At 41.2% G+C, this 26,930-nt stretch overlaps 2 protein-coding genes and 1 long non-coding RNA gene across 3 annotated transcripts in view; all 3 read left to right on the top strand.

The window, feature by feature from the left end:
- nectin3a (nectin cell adhesion molecule 3a) overlaps window positions 1–1,524 on the top strand; it is a 53,390-nt gene extending 51,866 nt beyond the window's left edge. The window contains exon 5 of the mRNA XM_007567377.2: window positions 518–1,524. Coding sequence (XP_007567439.1) covers window positions 518–1,173 — 656 coding nt within the window. The 3' untranslated portion in view covers window positions 1,174–1,524. The remainder of the gene's footprint in view (window positions 1–517) is intronic.
- Window positions 1,525–2,116: 592 nt separating this feature from the next.
- Window positions 2,117–7,946, top strand: LOC107838066 (uncharacterized). The gene is made up of 2 exons (XR_001664124.1): window positions 2,117–2,374; window positions 2,420–7,946. It is a non-coding gene; the product is annotated as an uncharacterized LOC107838066 (long non-coding RNA).
- Window positions 7,947–8,465: 519 nt separating this feature from the next.
- Window positions 8,466–16,772, top strand: LOC107838063 (nectin-3-like protein). The gene is made up of 2 exons (XM_016679283.1): window positions 8,466–8,485; window positions 9,374–16,772. Exons 1-2 carry the CDS (start codon window positions 8,466–8,468, stop codon window positions 9,999–10,001), a joined length of 648 nt encoding a protein of 215 aa, XP_016534769.1. The 3' UTR covers window positions 10,002–16,772.
- The last annotated feature ends 10,158 nt before the right edge of the window (window positions 16,773–26,930 follow it).

The following is a 26,930-nucleotide window of genomic DNA, read 5'->3' as shown; positions in this document are numbered from 1 at the left end:
TCTTTCACATTGACTGTGTCCCCTCCATGGCTTCTAAAAAACTATAAACAGGACTTCTAATGGCTTTCATTTCACTTTTCTGTCATAGCCAGATTTATAGGGTGAGTTGAGTATCAGTTGTCCAGTCGTCAATGTCCCACATGAGCTGTAGATCTTTACACCCTGTCAGTCTGTCAGTGTGGATGGACATAATACTGTTCAGTTGATCATTTTTATGCCACTTCACAACTTCACATTTCCATGAGTTGACACACTACATCCATGTAGCGTGTCAATGTAATGTGACAAAATCTGATAAACATAAAAGTTGAGTGTGTGTACATCTGCTGTGGAGCTCTGCCTTAAGTTTCAGATCTTCAGCGGAAGCTCCATCTCTCCACAGGGTTATAAATTCATATAACAGCCACATTTGCTTTGTCAGTTGCTACAGGAGACAAAGTGCAGCCTTCCTCTGCTCCAGTTTTTATGACTCTCCTCTCATTCTCTTCGCTGTCTTTTCTCTCTGTTTCACCTGCAGATCCCCCCCCCACCACCGCGGCTCCCAGCACCACCGCCTCCCCCATCCGCTACGCGTCCGGAACCGGAACAGACGTGGACCGTCGCCGAGCCCTGTTCACCTCCCCCACCCTGGCCTCGGTCCATGACAGCAGCCTGGGCACCATAATCGGCGGGGCAGTGGGCGGCATTCTCTTCCTGGTCCTCCTGCTGATCCTCGGGGGCGCTTGTTTTATGCGCCAGCGCAGGACCTTCAGAGGGGACTACTACACCAAGCAGTACCTGGGACCCTCCGACATGCAGAAGGAGTCTCAGCTAGACGTCCTACAGCCGCACGAGCTGCAGGAGGTTTACGGGGACAAGACGAGCAAGGGCAGCCAGGAGCTGAAGCCCAAACTGGGCGGGGACATCATTTACCCCGACTACACTCAGGAGCGCAAGGACAGGGACGACTGGAACGACAGGGGGGACTGCCCCAGGGTCACCAAGGAGGGGAACTATTACCCAGACCACTACAACAACCAAAACATGCACCCCTGCGGGCCTCCCGTGCACAGCCCCATTGTTAACAACGGCTCCCCCTACCTTCCGGAGGATTGCTACGAAAACGGTACAGACAGCGACTACGTGTCGCACATGGACGGATCTGTGATTTCACGCAGGGAGTGGTATGTTTGAGGACAACTAGGGACAAAACGGCGAACATCCAAATGAGATTAAGTGAACAAGTGACAGACTTCAAAGGATGCATCATTTTATTTTAGAAGCAGAAATGAAACTTCTAAGCTTTCACCTTGAGCTTCTTGAATGGTTTTGCTCTGCCTTGATTGTAACCACTTAACCTTAAGGATGTTTTCTGGGGATTGTACTTCCAAGTTTGTAGCGATGAGCTGCAACGAAGCTGGAACGCCTCAAAAGATATGACCTGTTTTTGCTTTGGCCTACGGTGACGTGTCGAACCAATGTGAACGAGGTTTTGTTGCCCTCTGGTTTGTGTTTGCACCTGTTTCGTACACGGTCGGCTGTTCCGCGCCCTCTTTGTCCAAGTATTTATTCCGCAGACCGAACGGGCTTTTCTCTCCTGAAGCCTCACAACTTCTGCCGCATTTAGAAAAACTATCTCATGAGAGATCGTTGTGCATTTTCACACACAAGTGAAGAGTTTATTATGGCTGAAACCAGTATTTAAAGCAAATTATATTGCATGCTTTCTAAAAAACAAAGGTATCATTAAGTGAAAGGGAAGTTTACAAGATGAAAAGGGAGACTTGCTGGGGCGTCGTACAAAGGGTGAAGCAAAGCAATGGATCTCAGTATGTAGCAGTGTAGGCATGGGCCGGTATGAGAATCTCAGGGTTTCCTAACTGGAGGGGGAAAAAATGGCACAACATCATGTTATTTATTCAGAAAAGTAAATTATATGATTGCTTTCATTTAAAAACAAAAAGCAACAATTTTTGTCATTTTGTGGTGAAAAGATATCGTAAAGCTGCTCTATGTATCTTTTCTATAAAAATTTATTTAATTTTTTTTTTTACATATTTATTCAAACTGTTACTTTTCGTGACAGTATAACATGAGACAGATAATCTTTGAAAAATTCAGGCTCCTCCCAGTCGTCCTACTGCCCAAGCAAAGCAGCATTTACACAAGGATGATTCACTGCGCCAAGACCCTCCTCCTGGCTCCGATTGGCTGAGTGGGAGTGGTGTGTTTCTGCAGATGGCTGTAAGACCACAAGGAGGATGTGGAGGAGCTTGATTTTTTCATAGACTATCTGTCTCATATTATACTGTTAGAACACAGTAGCAGTTTTGACAAATGTAAAAAAAAAACATATTTTTTATGACAGTGACATACTGCAGTTTTAATACAAGAAGTGGGGCACTCAGTTTTTTTTAAGTGAGAGAAAAGCATTAGAAAGTTTTTTAATTGTTTTTCAGCTAGCTGACTGGTGGAACTTAGCAACAAGTGCAGGAGGGGCAACGCTATGCTCTCTTTCTTTCTCGAGCATCGTTTTGAAAAGGCTTTAAACAATAGGTTTTTTGTGTCATTTTAAAGTGTTTTTAGAACCCTGTTCCACCCTGATCGTGGTACCAGCTCATGCCTAACACACACCCTGACTGAACAATGTTTGGGATCATAACTCAGTCATCAGCCGTTCACCATGTCACCTACACACCTCAAGATCAAGACACTGTGGAAAACACCTTTATTCTGTCAGCTGCTCCCAAAACTTTAACACCCACAGTTGTCATAACAGCAATTTTTTTTTTTTTTTGGTAGTGCTTTTGTTTTTTCTAGTTCAAAAGAAGTGTGCAAAGGACATAGTCTCAGGTTGCTCTTTGAAGCAGTTTATTAAAAATAAGTTCTGACACCAGAATCTGACTTTAAGTCTGAGTCAGACGGCTGCAGGACTCAGTCAAAGCATCTCAGCCTGTGGAGACGTGCAGCACGTCACTGGCAGCTCCTCCTCGTCCTCCAGCTGTTTCCTATCGTTGTCGCTTCATCGAAAAACTCAAACGGATAAGCTGATGAAAAAGCAATGATTGCAAGAGTCGACTGTGCCTGACTACAGAGAATAATCAATTTTGTTTCAACCTTAACTCTGCCTGAACACTTATCAGCTTGGGCTTTTTTTGTTGTTGTTGTTGTTGTTGGGAGTTTTTTCTACTTTGGAAATCACAAGCACATATCTGCCAGAAGTTCTTGTTATTTTGACTAAGTACAGATGTGTAGCCATGTCAAGGAGACAAAACAGTTTTGATCTGGTTCTAAGAGTGGAGCAGGGGAAGACAAATCTGTTAGTTATTGTCTATTTTTTCTTCGGTATCCATACTTTAGAAGTGCTTTATTTGCTGAAAGTGTCAGTGAACTCATTCTGACTATTGTCTGGTTTCGATCATTTGCTCTCAGTATTTTCAGCTGCCCCAAAATTTTCAACGGACTCTCCTGTCAGGTGAACACTGACATGGTTTAAAGTCTAGTGTAATCTACAGATTGTGTTTTTAAAACTTCCACATGCCAAGAAGATTTAGTTCACATAATAGTTTTCAAAATACTTCCTTGTTCCTCAATCATTAGTTATCTATGTTTGGGATCAGTAGGGGTGTAACATGTGAGAGAGCTACAATAATATTATACTAAGGATGCACCATAAATCGGAACTAACAACGGTAATCAGCCATAACAATACTGGATGTCGATATGGGCCCAAATTGTTATTTATACTTGTGCATCCCTTTAAAGACAGTTTACTAAAGAATTTGAAAATAAAAATAAAATAGTCATAGACTTTTCTTTGGCATCTTGAATTAGTGCCTTTAACGGCAGTCTGTGATCCTATTCAAAAGAATGTAAATCCTTACATTTAGGCTGAGACTTCCAGAAAACATTTCCAAATTCAACATTTTCTATAACAGAGGTTAAAAACTCCAAAGAACCAATCAGAGCACCTGTTGTGTTTTCTCTTTAGCCGTCCTCCTATCACTTTAAAATGATTTCCTGGTTCTTATAACTCTGTTCTGCCGCTGTCTTCACTTTTAAACACCTCGCTGATGCTGAAAATAGCTTCCTAGCTCTTCCTCACCCACTAACAACTTCCACACTAAAGAGTGTTGTCAACACAAAATGATAGCATCTAAGCTCACCCATCGAAAAACACTGTTTTTCTTTTGAAAGTCGGCTGATCACATTCAAGGAGAAAACTATGTCATTCTGGGAACCAGCAAATCTTTCTTTGCAAACTGATGAAATGAGGCTTGATTATATGTAAGGATCTGGTAATAAGATGTCAGATCTGAATCCAAAACACTAAAGCCAAATCCAAACTATTACACAGCGGTGGCTGTTATAGAAACACCATCAATCTCAAGTTGTGTAAAACTGAGGTTTGATAGTAACTGAAACCAAATTGACTGATATGGCTATTGACATAAGATCATGCAGTCATAAAAAAGTGCAGCTCTGTTATTAAACTTCTCAGTAAGTTTCAGAACCGCCCCTGTTTCCCTGCTGAGGCCTGATACCAGGCTACGCTGCTGTCTTTTACGTTTTCCCTCCTAAATATTTTCTGATTTCTGTCTCTAAGACCAATTGGACATTAAAGTTATTTTATTTATTTTTTATTTTTTTACAACTGCAGATCAAAGGAATCTGTTATAAATACCAGATGCGAGCGGTACGGCTGCCATCATCTGACATTATGTGGGCTGCGTAAACCACCAGCCGTTTGACTGCTGCTGCTCCTCACTCTGCCGTCGAGGTTCAGGATCTCCAACTTGCAACAAAAAGAGAGGCAGAAGTGCCAAACGGATCCCTGTGTTTTTAGCTTTTTTTGAAAATAGGATTATTGAGATGTGAGAAGCTGACATCACTGCAGAGCATATTTTAATGTTGGGGTTTGGCTCCTCTTGAGGATGTGGAGCGGCCATGGAAACAAGAAACTTAATCTGTGAGTAAAAAAAAGAGAAATATGAACCGTGGAGGTCAGGGATGGATGTGTAACGGCTCCCTGTGGAAGAGATACATGTTTCTTTCTTTCCCCACAAGCAGCATTGCTTGTGAAACTAAGTTGAAACAAGAGCTGACATCATCAGCGATCTCATCTTTTCCTGCTTGGTTTGTCCCAACACTTTTCCACTCAAAGCTTTAGCTCTGTTTCCTCAGGATTGATACAGAGATCAGAGTGGCCTTTGCTAAGTTTCACCGCAACCAAAAAGAAAGGAAAGTCTTTCTTTTGCCAAACAAGTGTTTCTCAAGTGTTGGTATCAGACAAACATGGCAAGATCAAAACACAGCTATCCAAAACAATCTGGTTCTTTCTGTCAATGACATTTCATCCTTTGTTAAGTCACAAATTGCCTGCCAGAGCTGCAGAATTGTGAAATCACTTTAATAGAACTTGTTTGACAACATGAACTAGTCTAAAATTGAATGAACATCTACTAGTTAGAAACAATTTCACTGAGATCTATCAGCCCTGAAAAACTTCCAGTCATGTCTGAGGCTTTGGGACTCCAGCTAACTGTGCTATCACATATGGAGGTGACATGGAACAGTGGTGACCCTTCTAGAATAACTTTAAAGCTATCCAGGCCTCAGCTAACTCACTTAATGTAAGAGTTCATGATTTCATCATAACAATCAAACTGAGTAAAAATGGCTTTCACAAGAGAGCTGAAAAGAACACTAAACCCTCTCACTTTAGAAGAATATTGTCACCTTCCTAAAATAAAGGTCTGTCATTTTTTGACAAAAGTTTTGTTTTTGTTTTGTTTTTGTTTGTTTTTTTGCCTAAATCATCTTTTGACAAAATGAGGCAGTGATTTGACTTAGGCCATTATTTTAGGAAGGTGACAAAATGATAAAACCAAAGACTTTTAGAAGGATATTCTGTGAACTGGCTAAATAAAAGTGGAGCTTCGTGGAGGATGTGTATCCTGTTACTTCTGTTGTTAAACTAATAAAATACTTCATAAAAACAACAAGCAGCCCTCAGATGTTTGTAGTGTGACGTTCGGGTCCTGCCCTTGCTTCTTCAGGACCTGAATGGCTTGCTGAGTTTGGTTGAACCAGGAACTTAGCACAACAGCTGAAGGAAAATGTTCAGCTGACAGTTAGCGACCCTAATAATTAATTGAGCCTTATTCAGGTGAAAAATAAATTGGAAACTGAATACAAAAACCACAAAAGCAAGTTCACCTCTAAATGGCACAACTAAAAAAAGCAACAAATCAAGTGAAGTCTTTGGAATGCCCTGATCAAATTCTAGTCTTTAATTCAATTGAGATGTTGTGATATTAACTTAATTCTCCCGCAGTCTTATGAGACAAGATCCATCAAACCCTGCAAGTTATTTTTACCCTGTGCGCGGTTTGGCGGGGAAGCACTGATCCTGGATGCGCTTTTACAGGATTTTACTCGTGTGGTTTCAGGAACTGACGATCTGACCGGACAACCCTCCCCAACTCCTCACTGTCCGACCGTGGCACACTCCTTCTGAGCATGGCGCTAAGACTGCAGGAGGGACGATTAAGTTGCCCATTTGTGCTCTAACACCATATGAGGTGGCCAAGTTAAAAACAAATCTGCAAAGAAGAGCGGACCAAAATTACTCTAGAGGCGACGTGAAAGACTTAATGCTGGTTCCTGCCAACAGTTGTTGAAGCCAAAAGCAGCAAACCAGCTCTTAAGTTTAATGGGCAATTCCAATTTCTGGTTTAATAAATAAAATTCTTTGAAATTAACATTTTTTATTATTATTATTATTGAGCTTATCTTAGTCAGATATAAAAATGTTTGATTAAGACTTTTAATTTGACCAAACAAAGCTAAAACCAGAAGGCATACATCATAATGGATTCAGGTCGAGGCCTCTGTTTTTGTCAGGGGGGGGTTGAAAGATTTCCGGCGCACGTCTCCACCCCTGGTTTTCTCATGGCACGGCTCCGGGTCGAAGGGTTTAGATGTCTCAGAATAAACTGCTTTAATCTCGGCTCTCACTTGCGCCGTCGCCACACATCTGCCACTGCGGCCCCACATGGAAGGAGCTGTCCTCACCTCAAAACCTTCAGCTTTTTAATCAGCTTTTATACCCTCCAGCCTTGGTTTGGGTTTTAAAGCAACACTGATTTAATGGATGATTTTTATTTTAAATTATGTTCTTGCTTTACCTTTTTTGTGTTTTTGGGTTTCTTGCTCACCAGCTGGTTGCGTGTGCAGCTATTTGCTGCCAGTTCCATCACTAATGTTTATATTACATGTACATATTATGTCTAGTATTAGCGTGGGATTAGTTGTTCTCTGTCGTTCTGGGTTTGTTCTGGACTCCCCTACTGAATAGCTGGTGCCTTAAATGGGCTGAGCAATGCACAGAAACTTTAAAAGCTGACAGATACTGAAAGCATTAATGTAAAGATTATTATTATTATTCAAAAAAGGGCAGATGTGCCTTTTTTAATACGTATACCAACTTTCATATTTAAGATTTGCTGTTGCCAAGGCAGCAGAGTTGACAAAAGGTTTATTATCATGCCTTACAGAGTTTAAAAAGGACACATGTAACAAGTTGGTTACTGGGAAAATTGTAATAAAGCAATGTTTCACTGGGAATTTTGGCGAGCCAGGTTCATAGAAAATATTATTTTCCTGTAAATATGCTGGCTTTTTTATTATTATTATTATTATTGAAGAAAAACCTTATTTTTTTTGTATGAGGTCGGTAATTTTCACGGACTATTAGTTATCTTACAAGCTTTCAGCGGGCTCCTGTCTCACAATAAGGCAGAGACCCGGTTTTCACTGCATTTTGTATCGGTTTGCAAGAGTTGGTGACCAATTATTTTGTATGGTGTTCTTTGAATGATTGAGGTCTCACAGGAATCAGAGATGAGCGGGTGGTAGATTTTGTCTTCTGTTCTTTCGTTTGCAATAAAAATGTCATCGTTTCACTTTGTGTCCTGGAGTCCTGCTTTCAGAGAACATGTTTTGAATCTCTTTTTTAATTTGCTGTTATCAGTGTCTAAGGAGTGGCTCAGAGCTTAGCGTAGAGTTTAGATTTAGATGCAATAACCCTTCAGGTAAGTGTTTGACTTTGAGGTTTATGAGGTGAATCTTTTTCCTTTGTTATGCAGTCAATCAAAAAAAAAACAATAACTTTTAATTGCTCGTTTGTAGACATCTTTCCAGTACCTTTTTTAAAACACTCATTCACCAATTACCCTACTCATGTTAATTGCTTTTCTAAATGTGCTTCAGTAATGAGTATTTACATATTACAAACTATTTGAGGCCTGAGTCATCTGAGATGGAGTGTTTGTGTTCTCCAGTTTTTCTCATCTTTGCAGTTTGACCTTGGAGTGTGTTTGCTGGGATGTCGACTCCTGGGAAGATTGGCAGCTGTCCTACGTTTTTTTTCCCCCCGGCATAATTCTCTCTCCTTCACTGTAAAACGGTGACCTTCAGTCATCATGGGTTTGAAGATGGCCTTGTAACCCATCCGAGGTTGATGGGCTGCATCACTGAACTCCTTGGCATCTTTTCTACTTCACATCCTGACAACACACCTGTGTGTTCCAGGTCAAAACCCCTGCTTTCATAGAAATGGCAGTTAACACAACGTCAAGTCAAGTTTATTAGTGCAGCACATTTCATCAAAAAAGGCCTTTCAAAGTGCGTTGTAACCAATTCTGAAACAGGTGATAAACATATTCTGTCAAATTCCATCATTAAGATTAATCATCATCAAACACATTGATCAACGTTCCAGTTATTAATCAAAGGCAACTCTAAGCAGGTGGGTTTCCAGCCTTGACTTTAAGGCTTTATATCTGGTTCTGACTCTGGGAATTCAGAGCAGAACCAGAACCAGAAGACCTGAGAGGTCTGGACAGCAACAGCAGATCTTAAATTTTGTGCTAAACTGTTCAGTGATTTATAAACTAACAGTATTTTAAAGTCTGTTCTCTGAGCTACAGTAAGGACTTTAAAACTGGGGAGATGTGCTCTTTCTTCTTATCTATTCTTAACATCGGGTCAGTTTTACTTGCCGGACCGAAGCCAACATGATAAAAAATGACTAATGCCTCTGTGAATGCTGACATATCGCTAAACAGACAGTTTTTTAGATAAAGATTAATTTTTAGTCATTTTAGGAAGCCGGTATGCGCTGCATCATTTTTAGGTCGCCTCTGATGGGTGAGATGCTGGAATCAAACAAAGGAGGCAATTTATATTGCTGTGGATGTCAGCATCCCAACAGCATCCCAACAAACTGTCACGATTCGTAATTTTGCTTTTTTTAATGCTCCTCCTTCATGTGGGGTTCTGCAAGGCTCCGTTTTCGGTCCTCTTCTATTTTCACTTCATTTGCNCCCAGCACCACCGCCTCCCCCATCCGCTACGCGTCCGGAACCGGAACAGACGTGGACCGTCGCCGAGCCCTGTTCACCTCCCCCACCCTGGCCTCGGTCCATGACAGCAGCCTGGGCACCATAATCGGCGGGGCAGTGGGCGGCATTCTCTTCCTGGTCCTCCTGCTGATCCTCGGGGGCGCTTGTTTTATGCGCCAGCGCAGGACCTTCAGAGGGGACTACTACACCAAGCAGTACCTGGGACCCTCCGACATGCAGAAGGAGTCTCAGCTAGACGTCCTACAGCCACACGAGCTGCAGGAGGTTTACGGGGACAAGACGAGCAAGGGCAGCCAGGAGCTGAAGCCCAAACTGGGCGGGGACATCATTTACCCCGACTACACTCAGGAGCGCAAGGACAGGGACGACTGGAACGACAGGGGGGACTGCCCCAGGGTCACCAAGGAGGGGAACTATTACCCAGACCACTACAACAACCAAAACATGCACCCCTGCGGGCCTCCCGTGCACAGCCCCATTGTTAACAACGGCTCCCCCTACCTTCCGGAGGACTGCTATGAAAACGGTACAGACAGTGACTACGTGTCGCACATGGACGGATCTGTGATTTCACGCAGGGAGTGGTATGTTTGAGGACAACTAGGGACAAAACGGCGAACATCCAAATGAGATTAAGTGAACAAGTGACAGACTTCAAAGGATGCATCATTTTATTTTAGAAGCAGAAATGAAACTTCTAAGCTTTCACCTTGAGCTTCTTGAATGGTTTTGCTCTGCCTTGATTGTAACCACTTAACCTTAAGGATGTTTTCTGGGGATTGTACTTCCAAGTTTGTAGCGATGAGCTGCAACGAAGCTGGAACGCCTCAAAAGATATGACCTGTTTTTGCTTTGGCCTACAGTGACGTGTCGAACCAATGTGAACGAGGTTTTGTTGCCCTCTGGTTTGTGTTTGCAGCTGTTTTGTACACGGTCGGCTGTTCCGCGCCCTCTTTGTCCAAGTATTTATTCCGCAGACCGAACGGGCTTTTCTCTCCTGAAGCCTCACAACTTCTGCCGCATTTAGAAAAACTATCTCATGAGAGATCGTTGTGCATTTTCACACACAAGTGAAGAGTTTATTATGGCTGAAACCAGTATTTAAAGCAAATTATATTGCATGCTTTCTAAAAAACAAAGGTATCATTAAGTGAAAGGGAAGTTTACAAGATGAAAAGGGAGACTTGCTGGGGCGTCGTACAAAGGGTGAAGCAAAGCAATGGATCTCAGTATGTAGCAGTGTAGGCATGGGCCGGTATGAGAATCTCAGGGTTTCCTAACTGGAGGGGGAAAAAATGGCACAACATCATGTTATTTATTCAGAAAAGTAAATTATATGATTGCTTTCATTTAAAAACAAAAAGCAACAATTTTTGTCATTTTGTGGTGAAAAGATATCGTAAAGCTGCTCTATGTATCTTTTCTATAAAAATTTATTTTTTATTTTTTTACATATTTATTCAAACTGTTACTTTTTGTGACAGTATAACATGAGACAGATAATCTTTGAAAAATTCTGGCTCCTCCCAGTCGTCCTACTGCCCAAGCAAAGCAGCATTTACACAAGGATGATTCACTGCGCCAAGACCCTCCTCCTGGCTCCGATTGGCTGAGTGGGAGTGGTGTGTTTCTGCAGATGGCTGTAAGACCACAAGGAGGATGTGGAGGAGCTTGATTTTTTCATAGACTATCTGTCTCATATTATACTGTTAGAACACAGTAGCAGTTTTGACAAATGTAAAAAAAAAACATATTTTTTATGACAGTGACATACTGCAGTTTTAATACAAGAAGTGGGGCACTCAGTTTTTTTTAAGTGAGAGAAAAGCATTAGAAAGTTTTTTAATTGTTTTTCAGCTAGCTGACTGGTGGAACTTAGCAACAAGTGCAGGAGGGGCAACGCTATGCTCTCTTTCTTTCTCGAGCATCGTTTTGAAAAGGCTTTAAACAATAGGTTTTTTGTGTCATTTTAAAGTGTTTTTAGAACCCTGTTCCACCCTGATCGTGGTACCAGCTCATGCCTAACACACACCCTGACTGAACAATGTTTGGGATCATAACTCAGTCATCAGCCGTTCACCATGTCACCTACACACCTCAAGATCAAGACACTGTGGAAAACACCTTTATTCTGTCAGCTGCTCCCAAAACTTTAACACCCACAGTTGTCATAACAGCAATTTTTTTTTTTTTTTGGTAGTGCTTTTGTTTTTTCTAGTTCAAAAGAAGTGTGCAAAGGACATAGTCTCAGGTTGCTCTTTGAAGCAGTTTATTAAAAATAAGTTCTGACACCAGAATCTGACTTTAAGTCTGAGTCAGACGGCTGCAGGACTCAGTCAAAGCATCTCAGCCTGTGGAGACGTGCAGCACGTCACTGGCAGCTCCTCCTCGTCCTCCAGCTGTTTCCTATCGTTGTCGCTTCATCGAAAAACTCAAACGGATAAGCTGATGAAAAAGCAATGATTGCAAGAGTCGACTGTGCCTGACTACAGAGAATAATCAATTTTGTTTCAACCTTAACTCTGCCTGAACACTTATCAGCTTGGGCTTTTTTTGTTGTTGTTGTTGTTGTTGGGAGTTTTTTCTACTTTGGAAATCACAAGCACATATCTGCCAGAAGTTCTTGTTATTTTGACTAAGTACAGATGTGTAGCCATGTCAAGGAGACAAAACAGTTTTGATCTGGTTCTAAGAGTGGAGCAGGGGAAGACAAATCTGTTAGTTATTGTCTATTTTTTCTTCGGTATCCATACTTTAGAAGTGCTTTATTTGCTGAAAGTGTCAGTGAACTCATTCTGACTATTGTCTGGTTTCGATCATTTGCTCTCAGTATTTTCAGCTGCCCCAAAATTTTCAACGGACTCTCCTGTCAGGTGAACACTGACATGGTTTAAAGTCTAGTGTAATCTACAGATTGTGTTTTTAAAACTTCCACATGCCAAGAAGATTTAGTTCACATAATAGTTTTCAAAATACTTCCTTGTTCCTCAATCATTAGTTATCTATGTTTGGGATCAGTAGGGGTGTAACATGTGAGAGAGCTACAATAATATTATACTAAGGATGCACCATAAATCGGAACTAACAACGGTAATCAGCCATAACAATACTGGATGTCGATATGGGCCCAAATTGTTATTTATACTTGTGCATCCCTTTAAAGACAGTTTACTAAAGAATTTGAAAATAAAAATAAAATAGTCATAGACTTTTCTTTGGCATCTTGAATTAGTGCCTTTAACGGCAGTCTGTGATCCTATTCAAAAGAATGTAAATCCTTACATTTAGGCTGAGACTTCCAGAAAACATTTCCAAATTCAACATTTTCTATAACAGAGGTTAAAAACTCCAAAGAACCAATCAGAGCACCTGTTGTGTTTTCTCTTTAGCCGTCCTCCTATCACTTTAAAATGATTTCCTGGTTCTTATAACTCTGTTCTGCCGCTGTCTTCACTTTTAAACACCTCGCTGATGCTGAAAATAGCTTCCTAGCTCTTCCTCACCCACTAACAACTTCCACACTAAAGAGTGTTGTCAACACAAAATGATAGCATCTAAGCTCACCCATCGAAAAACACTGTTTTTCTTTTGAAAGTCGGCTGATCACATTCAAGGAGAAAACTATGTCATTCTGGGAACCAGCAAATCTTTCTTTGCAAACTGATGAAATGAGGCTTGATTATATGTAAGGATCTGGTAATAAGATGTCAGATCTGAATCCAAAACACTAAAGCCAAATCCAAACTATTACACAGCGGTGGCTGTTATAGAAACACCATCAATCTCAAGTTGTGTAAAACTGAGGTTTGATAGTAACTGAAACCAAATTGACTGATATGGCTATTGACATAAGATCATGCAGTCATAAAAAAGTGCAGCTCTGTTATTAAACTTCTCAGTAAGTTTCAGAACCGCCCCTGTTTCCCTGCTGAGGCCTGATACCAGGCTACGCTGCTGTCTTTTACGTTTTCCCTCCTAAATATTTTCTGATTTCTGTCTCTAAGACCAATTGGACATTAAAGTTATTTTATTTATTTTTTATTTTTTTACAACTGCAGATCAAAGGAATCTGTTATAAATACCAGATGCGAGCGGTACGGCTGCCATCATCTGACATTATGTGGGCTGCGTAAACCACCAGCCGTTTGACTGCTGCTGCTCCTCACTCTGCCGTCGAGGTTCAGGATCTCCAACTTGCAACAAAAAGAGAGGCAGAAGTGCCAAACGGATCCCTGTGTTTTTAGCTTTTTTTGAAAATAGGATTATTGAGATGTGAGAAGCTGACATCACTGCAGAGCATATTTTAATGTTGGGGTTTGGCTCCTCTTGAGGATGTGGAGCGGCCATGGAAACAAGAAACTTAATCTGTGAGTAAAAAAAAGAGAAATATGAACCGTGGAGGTCAGGGATGGATGTGTAACGGCTCCCTGTGGAAGAGATACATGTTTCTTTCTTTCCCCACAAGCAGCATTGCTTGTGAAACTAAGTTGAAACAAGAGCTGACATCATCAGCGATCTCATCTTTTCCTGCTTGGTTTGTCCCAACACTTTTCCACTCAAAGCTTTAGCTCTGTTTCCTCAGGATTGATACAGAGATCAGAGTGGCCTTTGCTAAGTTTCACCGCAACCAAAAAGAAAGGAAAGTCTTTCTTTTGCCAAACAAGTGTTTCTCAAGTGTTGGTATCAGACAAACATGGCAAGATCAAAACACAGCTATCCAAAACAATCTGGTTCTTTCTGTCAATGACATTTCATCCTTTGTTAAGTCACAAATTGCCTGCCAGAGCTGCAGAATTGTGAAATCACTTTAATAGAACTTGTTTGACAACATGAACTAGTCTAAAATTGAATGAACATCTACTAGTTAGAAACAATTTCACTGAGATCTATCAGCCCTGAAAAACTTCCAGTCATGTCTGAGGCTTTGGGACTCCAGCTAACTGTGCTATCACATATGGAGGTGACATGGAACAGTGGTGACCCTTCTAGAATAACTTTAAAGCTATCCAGGCCTCAGCTAACTCACTTAATGTAAGAGTTCATGATTTCATCATAACAATCAAACTGAGTAAAAATGGCTTTCACAAGAGAGCTGAAAAGAACACTAAACCCTCTCACTTTAGAAGAATATTGTCACCTTCCTAAAATAAAGGTCTGTCATTTTTTGACAAAAGTTTTGTTTTTGTTTTGTTTTTGTTTGTTTTTTTGCCTAAATCATCTTTTGACAAAATGAGGCAGTGATTTGACTTAGGCCATTATTTTAGGAAGGTGACAAAATGATAAAACCAAAGACTTTTAGAAGGATATTCTGTGAACTGGCTAAATAAAAGTGGAGCTTCGTGGAGGATGTGTATCCTGTTACTTCTGTTGTTAAACTAATAAAATACTTCATAAAAACAACAAGCAGCCCTCAGATGTTTGTAGTGTGACGTTCGGGTCCTGCCCTTGCTTCTTCAGGACCTGAATGGCTTGCTGAGTTTGGTTGAACCAGGAACTTAGCACAACAGCTGAAGGAAAATGTTCAGCTGACAGTTAGCGACCCTAATAATTAATTGAGCCTTATTCAGGTGAAAAATAAATTGGAAACTGAATACAAAAACCACAAAAGCAAGTTCACCTCTAAATGGCACAACTAAAAAAAGCAACAAATCAAGTGAAGTCTTTGGAATGCCCTGATCAAATTCTAGTCTTTAATTCAATTGAGATGTTGTGATATTAACTTAATTCTCCCGCAGTCTTATGAGACAAGATCCATCAAACCCTGCAAGTTATTTTTACCCTGTGCGCGGTTTGGCGGGGAAGCACTGATCCTGGATGCGCTTTTACAGGATTTTACTCGTGTGGTTTCAGGAACTGACGATCTGACCGGACAACCCTCCCCAACTCCTCACTGTCCGACCGTGGCACACTCCTTCTGAGCATGGCGCTAAGACTGCAGGAGGGACGATTAAGTTGCCCATTTGTGCTCTAACACCATATGAGGTGGCCAAGTTAAAAACAAATCTGCAAAGAAGAGCGGACCAAAATTACTCTAGAGGCGACGTGAAAGACTTAATGCTGGTTCCTGCCAACAGTTGTTGAAGCCAAAAGCAGCAAACCAGCTCTTAAGTTTAATGGGCAATTCCAATTTCTGGTTTAATAAATAAAATTCTTTGAAATTAACATTTTTTATTATTATTATTATTGAGCTTATCTTAGTCAGATATAAAAATGTTTGATTAAGACTTTTAATTTGACCAAACAAAGCTAAAACCAGAAGGCATACATCATAATGGATTCAGGTCGAGGCCTCTGTTTTTGTCAGGGGGGGGTTGAAAGATTTCCGGCGCACGTCTCCACCCCTGGTTTTCTCATGGCACGGCTCCGGGTCGAAGGGTTTAGATGTCTCAGAATAAACTGCTTTAATCTCGGCTCTCACTTGCGCCGTCGCCACACATCTGCCACTGCGGCCCCACATGGAAGGAGCTGTCCTCACCTCAAAACCTTCAGCTTTTTAATCAGCTTTTATACCCTCCAGCCTTGGTTTGGGTTTTAAAGCAACACTGATTTAATGGATGATTTTTATTTTAAATTATGTTCTTGCTTTACCTTTTTTGTGTTTTTGGGTTTCTTGCTCACCAGCTGGTTGCGTGTGCAGCTATTTGCTGCCAGTTCCATCACTAATGTTTATATTACATGTACATATTATGTCTAGTATTAGCGTGGGATTAGTTGTTCTCTGTCGTTCTGGGTTTGTTCTGGACTCCCCTACTGAATAGCTGGTGCCTTAAATGGGCTGAGCAATGCACAGAAACTTTAAAAGCTGACAGATACTGAAAGCATTAATGTAAAGATTATTATTATTATTCAAAAAAGGGCAGATGTGCCTTTTTTAATACGTATACCAACTTTCATATTTAAGATTTGCTGTTGCCAAGGCAGCAGAGTTGACAAAAGGTTTATTATCATGCCTTACAGAGTTTAAAAAGGACACATGTAACAAGTTGGTTACTGGGAAAATTGTAATAAAGCAATGTTTCACTGGGAATTTTGGCGAGCCAGGTTCATAGAAAATATTATTTTCCTGTAAATATGCTGGCTTTTTTATTATTATTATTATTATTGAAGAAAAACCTTATTTTTTTTGTATGAGGTCGGTAATTTTCACGGACTATTAGTTATCTTACAAGCTTTCAGCGGGCTCCTGTCTCACAATAAGGCAGAGACCCGGTTTTCACTGCATTTTGTATCGGTTTGCAAGAGTTGGTGACCAATTATTTTGTATGGTGTTCTTTGAATGATTGAGGTCTCACAGGAATCAGAGATGAGCGGGTGGTAGATTTTGTCTTCTGTTCTTTCGTTTGCAATAAAAATGTCATCGTTTCACTTTGTGTCCTGGAGTCCTGCTTTCAGAGAACATGTTTTGAATCTCTTTTTTAATTTGCTGTTATCAGTGTCTAAGGAGTGGCTCAGAGCTTAATAGTGTAGAGTTTAGATTTAGATGCAATAACCCTTCAGGTAAGTGTTTGACTTTGAGGTTTATGAGGTGAATCTTTTTCCTTTGTTATGCAGTCAATCAAAAAAAAAACAATAACTTTTAATTGCTCGTTTGTAGACATCTTTCCAGTACCTTTTTTAAAACACTCATTCACCAATTACCCTACTCATGTTAATTGCTTTTCTAAATGTGCTTCAGTAATGAGTATTTACATATTACAAACTATTTGAGGCCTGAGTCATCTGAGATGGAGTGTTTGTGTTCTCCAGTTTTTCTCATCTTTGCAGTTTGACCTTGGAGTGTGTTTGCTGGGATGTCGACTCCTGGGAAGATTGGCAGCTGTCCTACGTTTTTTTTCCCCCCGGCATAATTCTCTCTCCTTCACTGTAAAACGGTGACCTTCAGTCATCATGGGTTTGAAGATGGCCTTGTAACCCATCCGAGGTTGATGGGCTGCATCACTGAACTCCTTCTTGGCATCTTTTCTACTTCACATCCTGACAACACACCTGTGTGTTCCAGGTCAAAACCCCTGCTTTCATAGAAATGGCAGTTAACACAACGTCAAGTCAAGTTTATTAGTGCAGCACATTTCATCAAAAAAGGCCTTTCAAAGTGCGTTGTAACCAATTCTGAAACAGGTGATAAACATATTCTGTCAAATTCCATCATTAAGATTAATCATCATCAAACACATTGATCAACGTTCCAGTTATTAATCAAAGGCAACTCTAAGCAGGTGGGTTTCCAGCCTTGACTTTAAGGCTTTATATCTGGTTCTGACTCTGGGAATTCAGAGCAGAACCAGAACCAGAAGACCTGAGAGGTCTGGACAGCAACAGCAGATCTTAAATTTTGTGCTAAACTGTTCAGTGATTTATAAACTAACAGTATTTTAAAGTCTGTTCTCTGAGCTACAGTAAGGACTTTAAAACTGGGGAGATGTGCTCTTTCTTCTTATCAATTCTTAACATCGGGTCAGTTTTACTTGCCGGACCGAAGCCAACATGATAAAAAATGACTAATGCCTCTGTGAATGCTGACATATCGCTAAACAGACAGTTTTTTAGATAAAGATTAATTTTTAGTCATTTTAGGAAGCCGGTATGCGCTGCATCATTTTTAGGTCGCCTCTGATGGGTGAGATGCTGGAATCAAACAAAGGAGGCAATTTATATTGCTGTGGATGTCAGCATCCCAACAGCATCCCAACAAACTGTCACGATTCGTAATTTTGCTTCTTTTAATGCTCCTCCTTCATGTGGGGTTCTGCAAGGCTCCGTTTTCGGTCCTCTTCTATTTTCACTTCATTTGCTGAGGAATTAGAACCAACTGTCGTTCCACTGATAAGCAGTAAACCTACAGACCTACTTCATTGTGAAGCCTGAGGGCTCTGATGTCCTTATGTCTCCTTAATCAGATGTTTTAAAGTATTTTCCTGATTATTTAATCAATAAATGAAATAAAAATGAAAAACAGAACCTTTTCAGAATGGACCTTGAATCACAATAACAGCCCACGCTCTCCAGTAGCGCTGAGGGTATTTTTCGGGTCACTACAGGAAGAAACAGGCTGAGTTTTAATAGATTAAAGCTTTGCTGAAACATTAATCCGGTCTGGTGACTATTGATTTCATTTGGGTGTGACAGACTAATGGTTAGCAAAGTTAAATCTCTGTTTTATGGCTGAGTGAGCCGAAGAGTTAATGTGCATAAAGTCAAATGTTCCTCACGGCGTTTCATATCACCTGGTACGGTTCACCGAGTTCAGTCTTATGTCTGATCACGCTTTTTGTTTATGTTGCTGGTTTGGCTAAGATAGTTGAGTCCAGTTGCTTGCTTTTACATAAACAGTCCTCAATCCTGGAGTTTATTCAGTCATTTGCACAATAATCTGATAATTATTTTAAACGTTCATCATATTTTCTCCCACATTAGTTTTTCTGTTTCTTGTCTAATAGTTATTACCTCCAGCTTTCCAATAATAAAATAAACCATTATTTCCATGTTACCATGATTCATGTGTTTTAATGATTTTTAGTCTCAAAATACAAAAGAAAAGCGAGATTAGAGATCCAAAACTTGTTTATGATGCTTTTATGTTTTCACAATATAAAGCACTTCGAAGTGCCTTGTTGCTGAAATGTGCTATACAAATAAACTTGAATGATTGAACATCATTGCAGATCCTGTAGAAATCACCTGATCCTGTAGAAATCACCTGATCCTGGCTGCACATCCTCTGACTTAAGCATCGATCTTCATTCATCAGAGGAAATGTTGGAGTTCATCTCAATCAACCAGAAACCAACAGGCATTGATTTGAGATCTGATTTTGTTAACAGTCCAAAAGACAAAATCAACTTGTTTTGATGCTACCTCCCAACAATGAAAACACTCAGACTGTCCCTGGACTGCTAACCACTGGTGGATCAGAACCGAAAGTGACAGAATGGTGATTAAAAACAGAAAGTCAGCGCCTTTCTCTTTGTTTGAAGTGGAAGTCACCGAATCCAGAGAGCATCGGTCTCTGTCACCTCCAGCCTCTTCCACGGTTCACACCCTGCGTTGGGGCTAAGTGACCCGTTGGACGCCGCTCTCCATCCCGTCCACATCAGCACCCTCTTCATCACCAGCTCACCAACTCACGCCGGCCACCCACATCCAGTCCCCCGCCCCCTCCCACCCTCTCGTCACCTGTCTCTCCTCGGAGATCTGTGGTTTTCGAAACAAAACTGTGAACTTCTCACACTAAAATTACGCCCTGAGAACACTCACAAAGGAATTCACAATGGCATCCCTAATCCAGGCCCTCCTGCTCTAAGTGCACAGCCCTAATCCCCAGAGTTAACCTGGCTTTGGAGGTGCGGCGCACACAGTGTCAGAAAGGGTCGCTCAGGAAAGGTGACAATCGTCCCCTCCGGTCCAGATTAGGAGGCAGGAGAAGAAACCAGATACATAATCCCTTGAGGCATGCTAGGGGGAAAAATCTGCCCTCTTTTCTGGCTTCAGCGTGCAGCTCTGTCCTGGTACACTCGCTCTGTTATCACCGCAACTGGGATAACCCCGGCCTAATCCATCACGGTTAGCATCTGCGTGTTTGTGCAGGCAGGGTGGGTAAATAAGGCCGTGTTGGTGGGCTTGGGTTACGGCTTGTTGTTCCTTTTATTTTTCTAAAGTTTTGGGCAGATGGCTGCAAAGGAGTGGGAGTGAGTGGGGGCGGGGGGCATTTCTTCTTTTTTCTCACAGGTAATGAATCAGTCAGCAAATGTGTTTGGTTTTGTGACCTCGTAAAACAGCAGCGGTTCCTTTCAGCAGCCTTTAAAGACGGGAACATCGGCGTCAGATCTCCATGGCTTCTATTTTCCTAGTCTTTCACTCAGCAGTGTTGATCAAATATGTTGCTTCACACCACATATTGAGAGAGAAGAAGAGAGAGAACTGTCCACCTCTCCAAAATCTGAAGCCACCAAACAGGACCCGGAGCATCAGAGGGAGTTCACATCAAAGGCGGTTGCTGACTGAGCTGCAGCGACAAGTTGTTTGAGCTCATGGGTTTGGAAGTAATGAAATGTCGCAGAGGGTGGGAGAGCACGACGCAGCTAAAACAAACCTGTTGTCACATGGCCCCCGCAGCCTCTGCTGGTCTTTGTCTCCGTGTGACACGTTGGAGGCTGAGGGACGGCAGCGGCCTGCGGGAAGGGAGCCCCAGTCACAGGTTTGAAGTCTGTTTATGTGGATGAGTGTCTCTTTTATGTAGAGGCTTCAGTGGATCTGTTTCAACGCATAACCCAATGAAATACAACAACAGCGAAAGGCCACGGACCGATTTTAGTGATTGAATTCACAAACGTCTTGGTTCAGTTGAAGTGAACTCTGGTGCAGTTTGAATGAGCATGTGAATGCCAAGCAAATGGAAGACGGCTCTAAAAGGAGGTAAGTGGACTATAGAGCAGGGATTCTGGGTAAGTACAACAAAAACAAATAGGTGACTCTTGCCTAGCTAGAAATGGATCAGGGTGTTTTGCCAATGAAAAAAGAGAAATCCTGCAATCATTTGTGAAGAAGGAAGTTGCGCTGTCTCTTCAGAGGTTTTCATGTCATTTTCTTCAGTGGTTATTGGTGCAGCGCACCCACAGGCGAGAAGGTGAGTAGGCTTTTTGAAGGGTTTTGTTTGTCACGGTGCCGTGTGAATGCGAACCGCACCTGCTGAAAATGTAGCAAATCTTGCTAGTTTGGTCTCTAATCAAATTGGGCCTCCTGGACTATCAAGTGTGAAAACACCCTGCATGCACCCCAGCCTTGTTTAGTCTGCTTTAATCGAACTCTACTATGACTGCCTAGAAAGAACCTTTTGTTTGGGGAGGTGGGACTGCATCATCAAACTCTGATACGGACCAAAAACAATCTAACTCTGGTCCACCTGAAAACCTAGATCTTGGTTTGGTTGTAATGAACTCTGGTGCGATTCAAATGCGTATGTGAATGCCAAGCGGACCTGAGACTGCTCCAGAAGCAGGAGGCAAAGTATAATGCAGGGCATTCTGGGTAAATACAACCAAAATAAACTTGCAAGTCTAGCACTAGCTAGAAATGGATTGTGGTGTGCCAGCAAAATAAAACAAAAAAATCCTACAACCACTCAAATTTGATGCCACTGCATTTGTTTACATTTTGTGAAGAAGGATGTTGCGCTCAGTGTCTTCTTCTGAGGTTTTTATGTCGTTCCCGTCAGTGGTTTTAGTGAAGCGTCATCAGGGACAGATTCTTCAAAGGGTTTGGATCGTCTGACGCTGTGCTGTGTGGAAGAGAACCACACCTGCTGAAAATGTAACAACTGTCTCAGTTTTAGTCCCCAATCAAACAGAGGTGAGAAAACTCCCTGAGACTCATTATTCAGCTTCATTACACACAGTGATTGATTTAAAGAATTTATTTCTGTTCATTTTGATGACATGGCTGACAGCACGGGTCTACAAAGTCAGTTGGTGTCTTGTCTGTTTCAGTTTGTTTCGAGGTTCATCAGCAGAACTTTGACGTGCTGAGGAGATAGTTGGACCATTTGAATCATCAGCAGAGACACATCTAAGGCTGGCTGGACACACAGAATGCAGAATTGATTTTCTCTGAAAATTTGACTAATAAAAAGTTATTTAATGGCCAATGTTGTCATGGGAAAGACTACTGACTGGACACGAGTCCAGAACACAGAGATGGACAGCAGGGTTTGCCACAAACAGACGTTGTAAGAGTCACGTCTCTTACTGGGGTGCTGTGGTGCTGTGGTGGCACGGGGGCAAAGCATGACCCACATATTGAAGCCTTAGTCCTTGTGGTGGTGGCCGCAGGTTTGATTCCCGGCCTGGCAGCATTTGCCGCATGTCTTCCTCCTCTCTCATTACCCTGTTTCCTGTCAAACTACTTTCAGATAAAGGCCACTAGAGCCAACAAAACCTAAGATAAAAAAGCACTGTCTCTTACTGTAATAAAGGAAGCTGGATTGGAAGGAGAACGTAAAATAAGAAGATGCACAAGGAACAGAGACAATGTGGCTGGAGTTGATGTTTTAAAAAGCTCCATGCAAAAAAAAAAAATCAAGGTATAACATCAAACATTCAGTTCTTTGTTAGGACGGGTTCACTTCTTGATGTTCAGTTTTATGTTTTGTTTATCTCTGGAAAACAAAGTAGTTAAAATATGTGTTTTTTGGCTGAGAAGGTGATGACTCTGACCCAGACGTTGGCCCTACAAAATATGACTTCTGCTTGGTTTTTATTACAGTTGTACAGTTTTTTATTTTTTTTTTAAACGAAACTCACCTCTGAACAATAGCTTTAAAATGAACCCTACACTTGGTGAGCCTTAAAGTCATCCATAAAACACTCTAACTAACTTGAGCATCAGGGTTTTTTCAAGCACCTAGTTATTACCTCGGCAGCCTTTTGTCCGGCAACAAAAGATGGAAGGAAAAAAAAAAAACTTCAGGTCTCTATTGAAGTTTTTCTTCAAGTGTGTGGTTGCACAAAGAGGTTTGCATTGTAATGTTAAACAGTGGAGTCAGTGTGTGTAACCAGCATGGCAGACACAATGGAAGCTGTTTGTTTACTTTCTGCTAAAGCTAAGAAGGCAAAAAAAAAAAAAAAAACCTCTGAAGAACCTCGTAGGGAAACCAGATTTAGCAGCACTGCTGCATCACCTTCACGCTGCACATCTGACGCGTCTGCAGCAGAAACAGACAAGAGATCGCAGCACTGTGACAAAAAACCCCTTTGTGTGCAGGCAGGGTCTCCTGTGAGACCCCACAGCAAAGACAATGAAGGTTTTCATGGATGAGGCACATTGTTGCTCCAGATACAACCGGAGGCCATTCACTCAGCGGATCCTGTGGGCTGCTTCCCAGCCCACTCTGCAGCCATGGAAAAAATAAAAATAAAAAAAAATGTTGGGTGCATTTCTCTCTGCTGACTCAAAAACTTTTCCACAGACAAAAGTCCTGAGAGCAGCAAGTTACTTTTTTTCCATATAATGTGAAATTAAAAAAGGATTATTTTTTCTTCTTTTTATTTTTTATTTTTTATTTTTTTACAAAACAAAGGAAAATATCCATGTCCGACCATCAGTAACACCCAGTTCTGTAGTATTCATCTTTAATAAAGTGAAAAGTGTAACCAGGTAGACACCTGGTTACACTCTCTCTCTCCTCCCACGGATCAGCTGCTAATTGGGCTGGCGGCGCGCGACTGGCTCTGATCGGGATGGGTGGGCGGTCACCTTACCGAGCGGTGACGACTCGGACCCCCACATCCTTCTGCATTGTTCTGCAGAGCTGGAGCAGATATAATCTTCAGTGAAATTTAATCCCCGCAAAAAAAAAAAAAAAAAAAAACAATGCTGCGTTCCCTGGGAAATTTGTCTGCGAGGGACACGTAGGAAAAGGAAACAAGAAGACGCTCGTGAATAGAGCCGTAAATTGACCGGCGTGATTCTTTTGTCGAAACGTTGAAAGATTTGTGGCGTGAAAGAAGTTCAGCCACGCCGGTTCTGGGTTTGGTGAACATTATTCAAACAAAACAAAAACACAACCGACGCGGCTGGTAATAAAAATGGTACCAACTTATAAATTTCACTGACTAGTGACCATGTGACATGTCGAATATAAAATAAAATTTTTAAAAAGAAAAGCTTTCCTTTGTTGATATAAAAAAGTTTTGGCGCTTTTGTGTGTGTGTGTGTGTGTGTGTGTGTGTGTATGTTTGGCCATATAAAAATTGGTTTATCTCTGCAACCGGATGTTACTACTGGCGCAAACCACAAAGAAGAAGATGACAGGAAGTAGTTGGAAGATTATGGTGTCATTATCAACAAATGTCTAATTGCTTGAACAGATCTATTTGTTTATGATTCATGATTCGTTTGAGTGTCTTGTTAAATGGAAGTGGCAATTGCGAAATTGTATTTTTTTTGTTGTTGTTTTTTGTAGTTTTTGTCAGTCATTAGATGACCATCTGGTGGACTTCTCTTGTTTCTTAAGTTCATTTCACCTCTCATCCAATCAGATTAAAGTAGAGGTTAGATTGGATAGATGTACTTCGGCTACTCATGGACTAATAAAGAGAAATCAGTAACTGCTCAAATGTTGTTTTTAGTCTGTTTAATTAACTCTGCTGCTCAGACAGATGGAAACTAGCTTCATCTAAATCTGATTCAAAACTTCTTTTATTAATGTTTTTTGCACTTTGTCCTTGTTTTAAATCTTCTAATAAATTATAAAACTACAACATTTTCCACAGTATTGTGAATTATAAACCTCTTACATATTGCTTCGAATACACTCCTCTGAGAAAAGGAATACTCATAACAGACGCCATGGTAACAGTATATGAAAGAGGAAAATATTTACATGGTTTTTAGATAAAATTATGAATTTAAAATCTCCACATTCTCCTTTTTCTACAACAGACACTACAAAAGTCTCACTGGCATTAGGGAGGCTAAACTTTCTATCATACTGAATTTTGTACTAAAATCTACAGTTCTTATATTCAGAATTTGACTCTGTTGCCTCCCAGAGACAAAGACATTGTTGTCTGGTGACATTGATCGCCTAAGATGGTGTCACTTTGATGTGACAGTATAATATGAGGCAGATAATCTGTAAAAAAGTTCAATCATCTCTGGTCCAACAGCATGTTAGCATGCTGTTAACATGCTAGGTGTTACTAGTAACATGCTAGGTGTTAATTGTAACATGCTAGCTATTACTAGTAACATGCTAGTAACATGCTAGGCGTTACTAATAACATGCTAGTAACATGCTAGGTATAATTAGTAACATGCTAGTAACATGGTAGGTGTTACTAGTAACATGCTAGGCATAATTAGTAACATGCTAGTAACATGGTAGGTGTTACTAGTAACATGCTAGGCATAATTAGTAACATGCTAGTAACATGGTAGGTGTTACTAGTAGCATGCTAGGTGTCACTAGTAATATCCCAATGACATGCTAACGTGCTAGCTGTTACAAGTAACATGCTTGTAACATACTAACTCATGCTAACTGGCTGTTATGATACAGCTAGCTCACAACATGAATGCCAAAGCTAGTTAACATGGCCACCGATGATGGCAGATAGTTTGAATGTAACAATTAGTTGTTTCTCTGCAACTAACACACAGAGCGGTGAATGCCTTAACATGACTGACAGCACTAAGACCCTCCTTCTGGCTCTGATTGGTTGTTTCTGACTGGACCGATGTTTTTCTACAGATAGCAATTCTAGCACTTGGTGGAGGTGGAGGATCTCAATCTTTTCACAGATTATCTGTCCCATATTACACTGTCAGAACATAATGAATGTTTTGACAAATATATTTTTGCAAAACGTGCATGCTGCAGCTTTAAAGAAAATGTTATCTTTTCTGGAGCATGACCTGTCCCACAGTAACTCAGACGGCCCGGCTCCCTTTGACTTTTTGCTTGCATGTCCCTTTCCGGTGTAAGTTCCCACCTGCTTGTTATTTATTCTCTGCTTCCTCTGTTGTTTATTTTTAGTTTTGACGCTCTATTTCCTTCACCTGCCCGTCTCTTGTCAGTCTGCGGCTCCTGCAGTGCCCGATAAGCAGCTTCTGATCCGCCCGACCAGACGGTGGGCCGGTCCCAGAGCGTGCTCCTGGTGAGCAGCTGGACAGGGTCGCGTGGATGCAGTCTGACAGCCGCAGACGGCCCCGCTGGTGCGTTTCTATATGGTACAGGGAGAGGGGCCCGGGGGGCCATCATGTGATTCCTGTCTGCTGGTCTCGGTGTCAGAGCTCCACAGCAAGCAGACCACCACCAGAGAGGCCTGTCCCAATTAGTTCCAAGTCCCTGGAACAGAGGAGTGGCCATTATAAGTTTGCATTAAACCCATGCCAGCTCAGCTTTTTGAGAAGCAGTCAGCATGTTTGAGTATTATAATGTTTAATCATCTGTTTAACTGGGATTTGTGTGAGGTGTCTTTATGTTTCAGCTCATATTTCCTGAGTCTTCCACCCAACAGAGAGACTTCTCCTGACCGGGACAGATGAGCTTGTCACAGTCAGCTGTTGAGCCGGATGATGGATCATCAAGCCGGGCTCACAATCAAGACATGTGGCCCTTTGTTACAGTATCAACGAGGCTATTATGTGTCAGATTTATAGCTCTGGTTTGGGTATAGAAAGCAGACAGAAGCCTGCACCATTAGGAGATCAGTCTGGCTCATTAGGAGAAGTTTGGTTTGTTTTTATCAAAGGTGCGTTATGTACGACGGCGTGTTAGGGCCTCTGTAGATAGAAAAAAAAGGAGTACATTCCGCCAAAAAACTAATCTTTGAAATTTTCTAAAGAAAAAGTAAAAAAAAAAAAAGTAGACATTTGAAATGGAGAAAATTTACAGAGGTCGAACATGTCCAATGTTTGAAACTCAGACAATTTTTTTCTAGAAAATTTTCAGAGTTTCAGAGTTTGTTTTTTTTTTTCAGCACATTTTCAGCTAAATGATTTGACATGATGGTTAATGCAGCACAT

Source organism: Poecilia formosa, unplaced genomic scaffold (genome assembly GCF_000485575.1).
Source record: "Poecilia formosa unplaced genomic scaffold, Poecilia_formosa-5.1.2 Scaffold207, whole genome shotgun sequence".
NCBI lineage: Eukaryota > Metazoa > Chordata > Actinopteri > Cyprinodontiformes > Poeciliidae > Poecilia > Poecilia formosa.
The sequence above is the reverse complement of the archived record's forward strand: the minus strand, read 5'-3'. Positions and strand labels throughout refer to the sequence as shown.

Excerpts from the sequence above, each read along its gene's own strand:
- LOC107838063 (XM_016679283.1), top strand. The coding sequence starts at position 8,466 with ATGGGTTTGAAGATGGCCTT.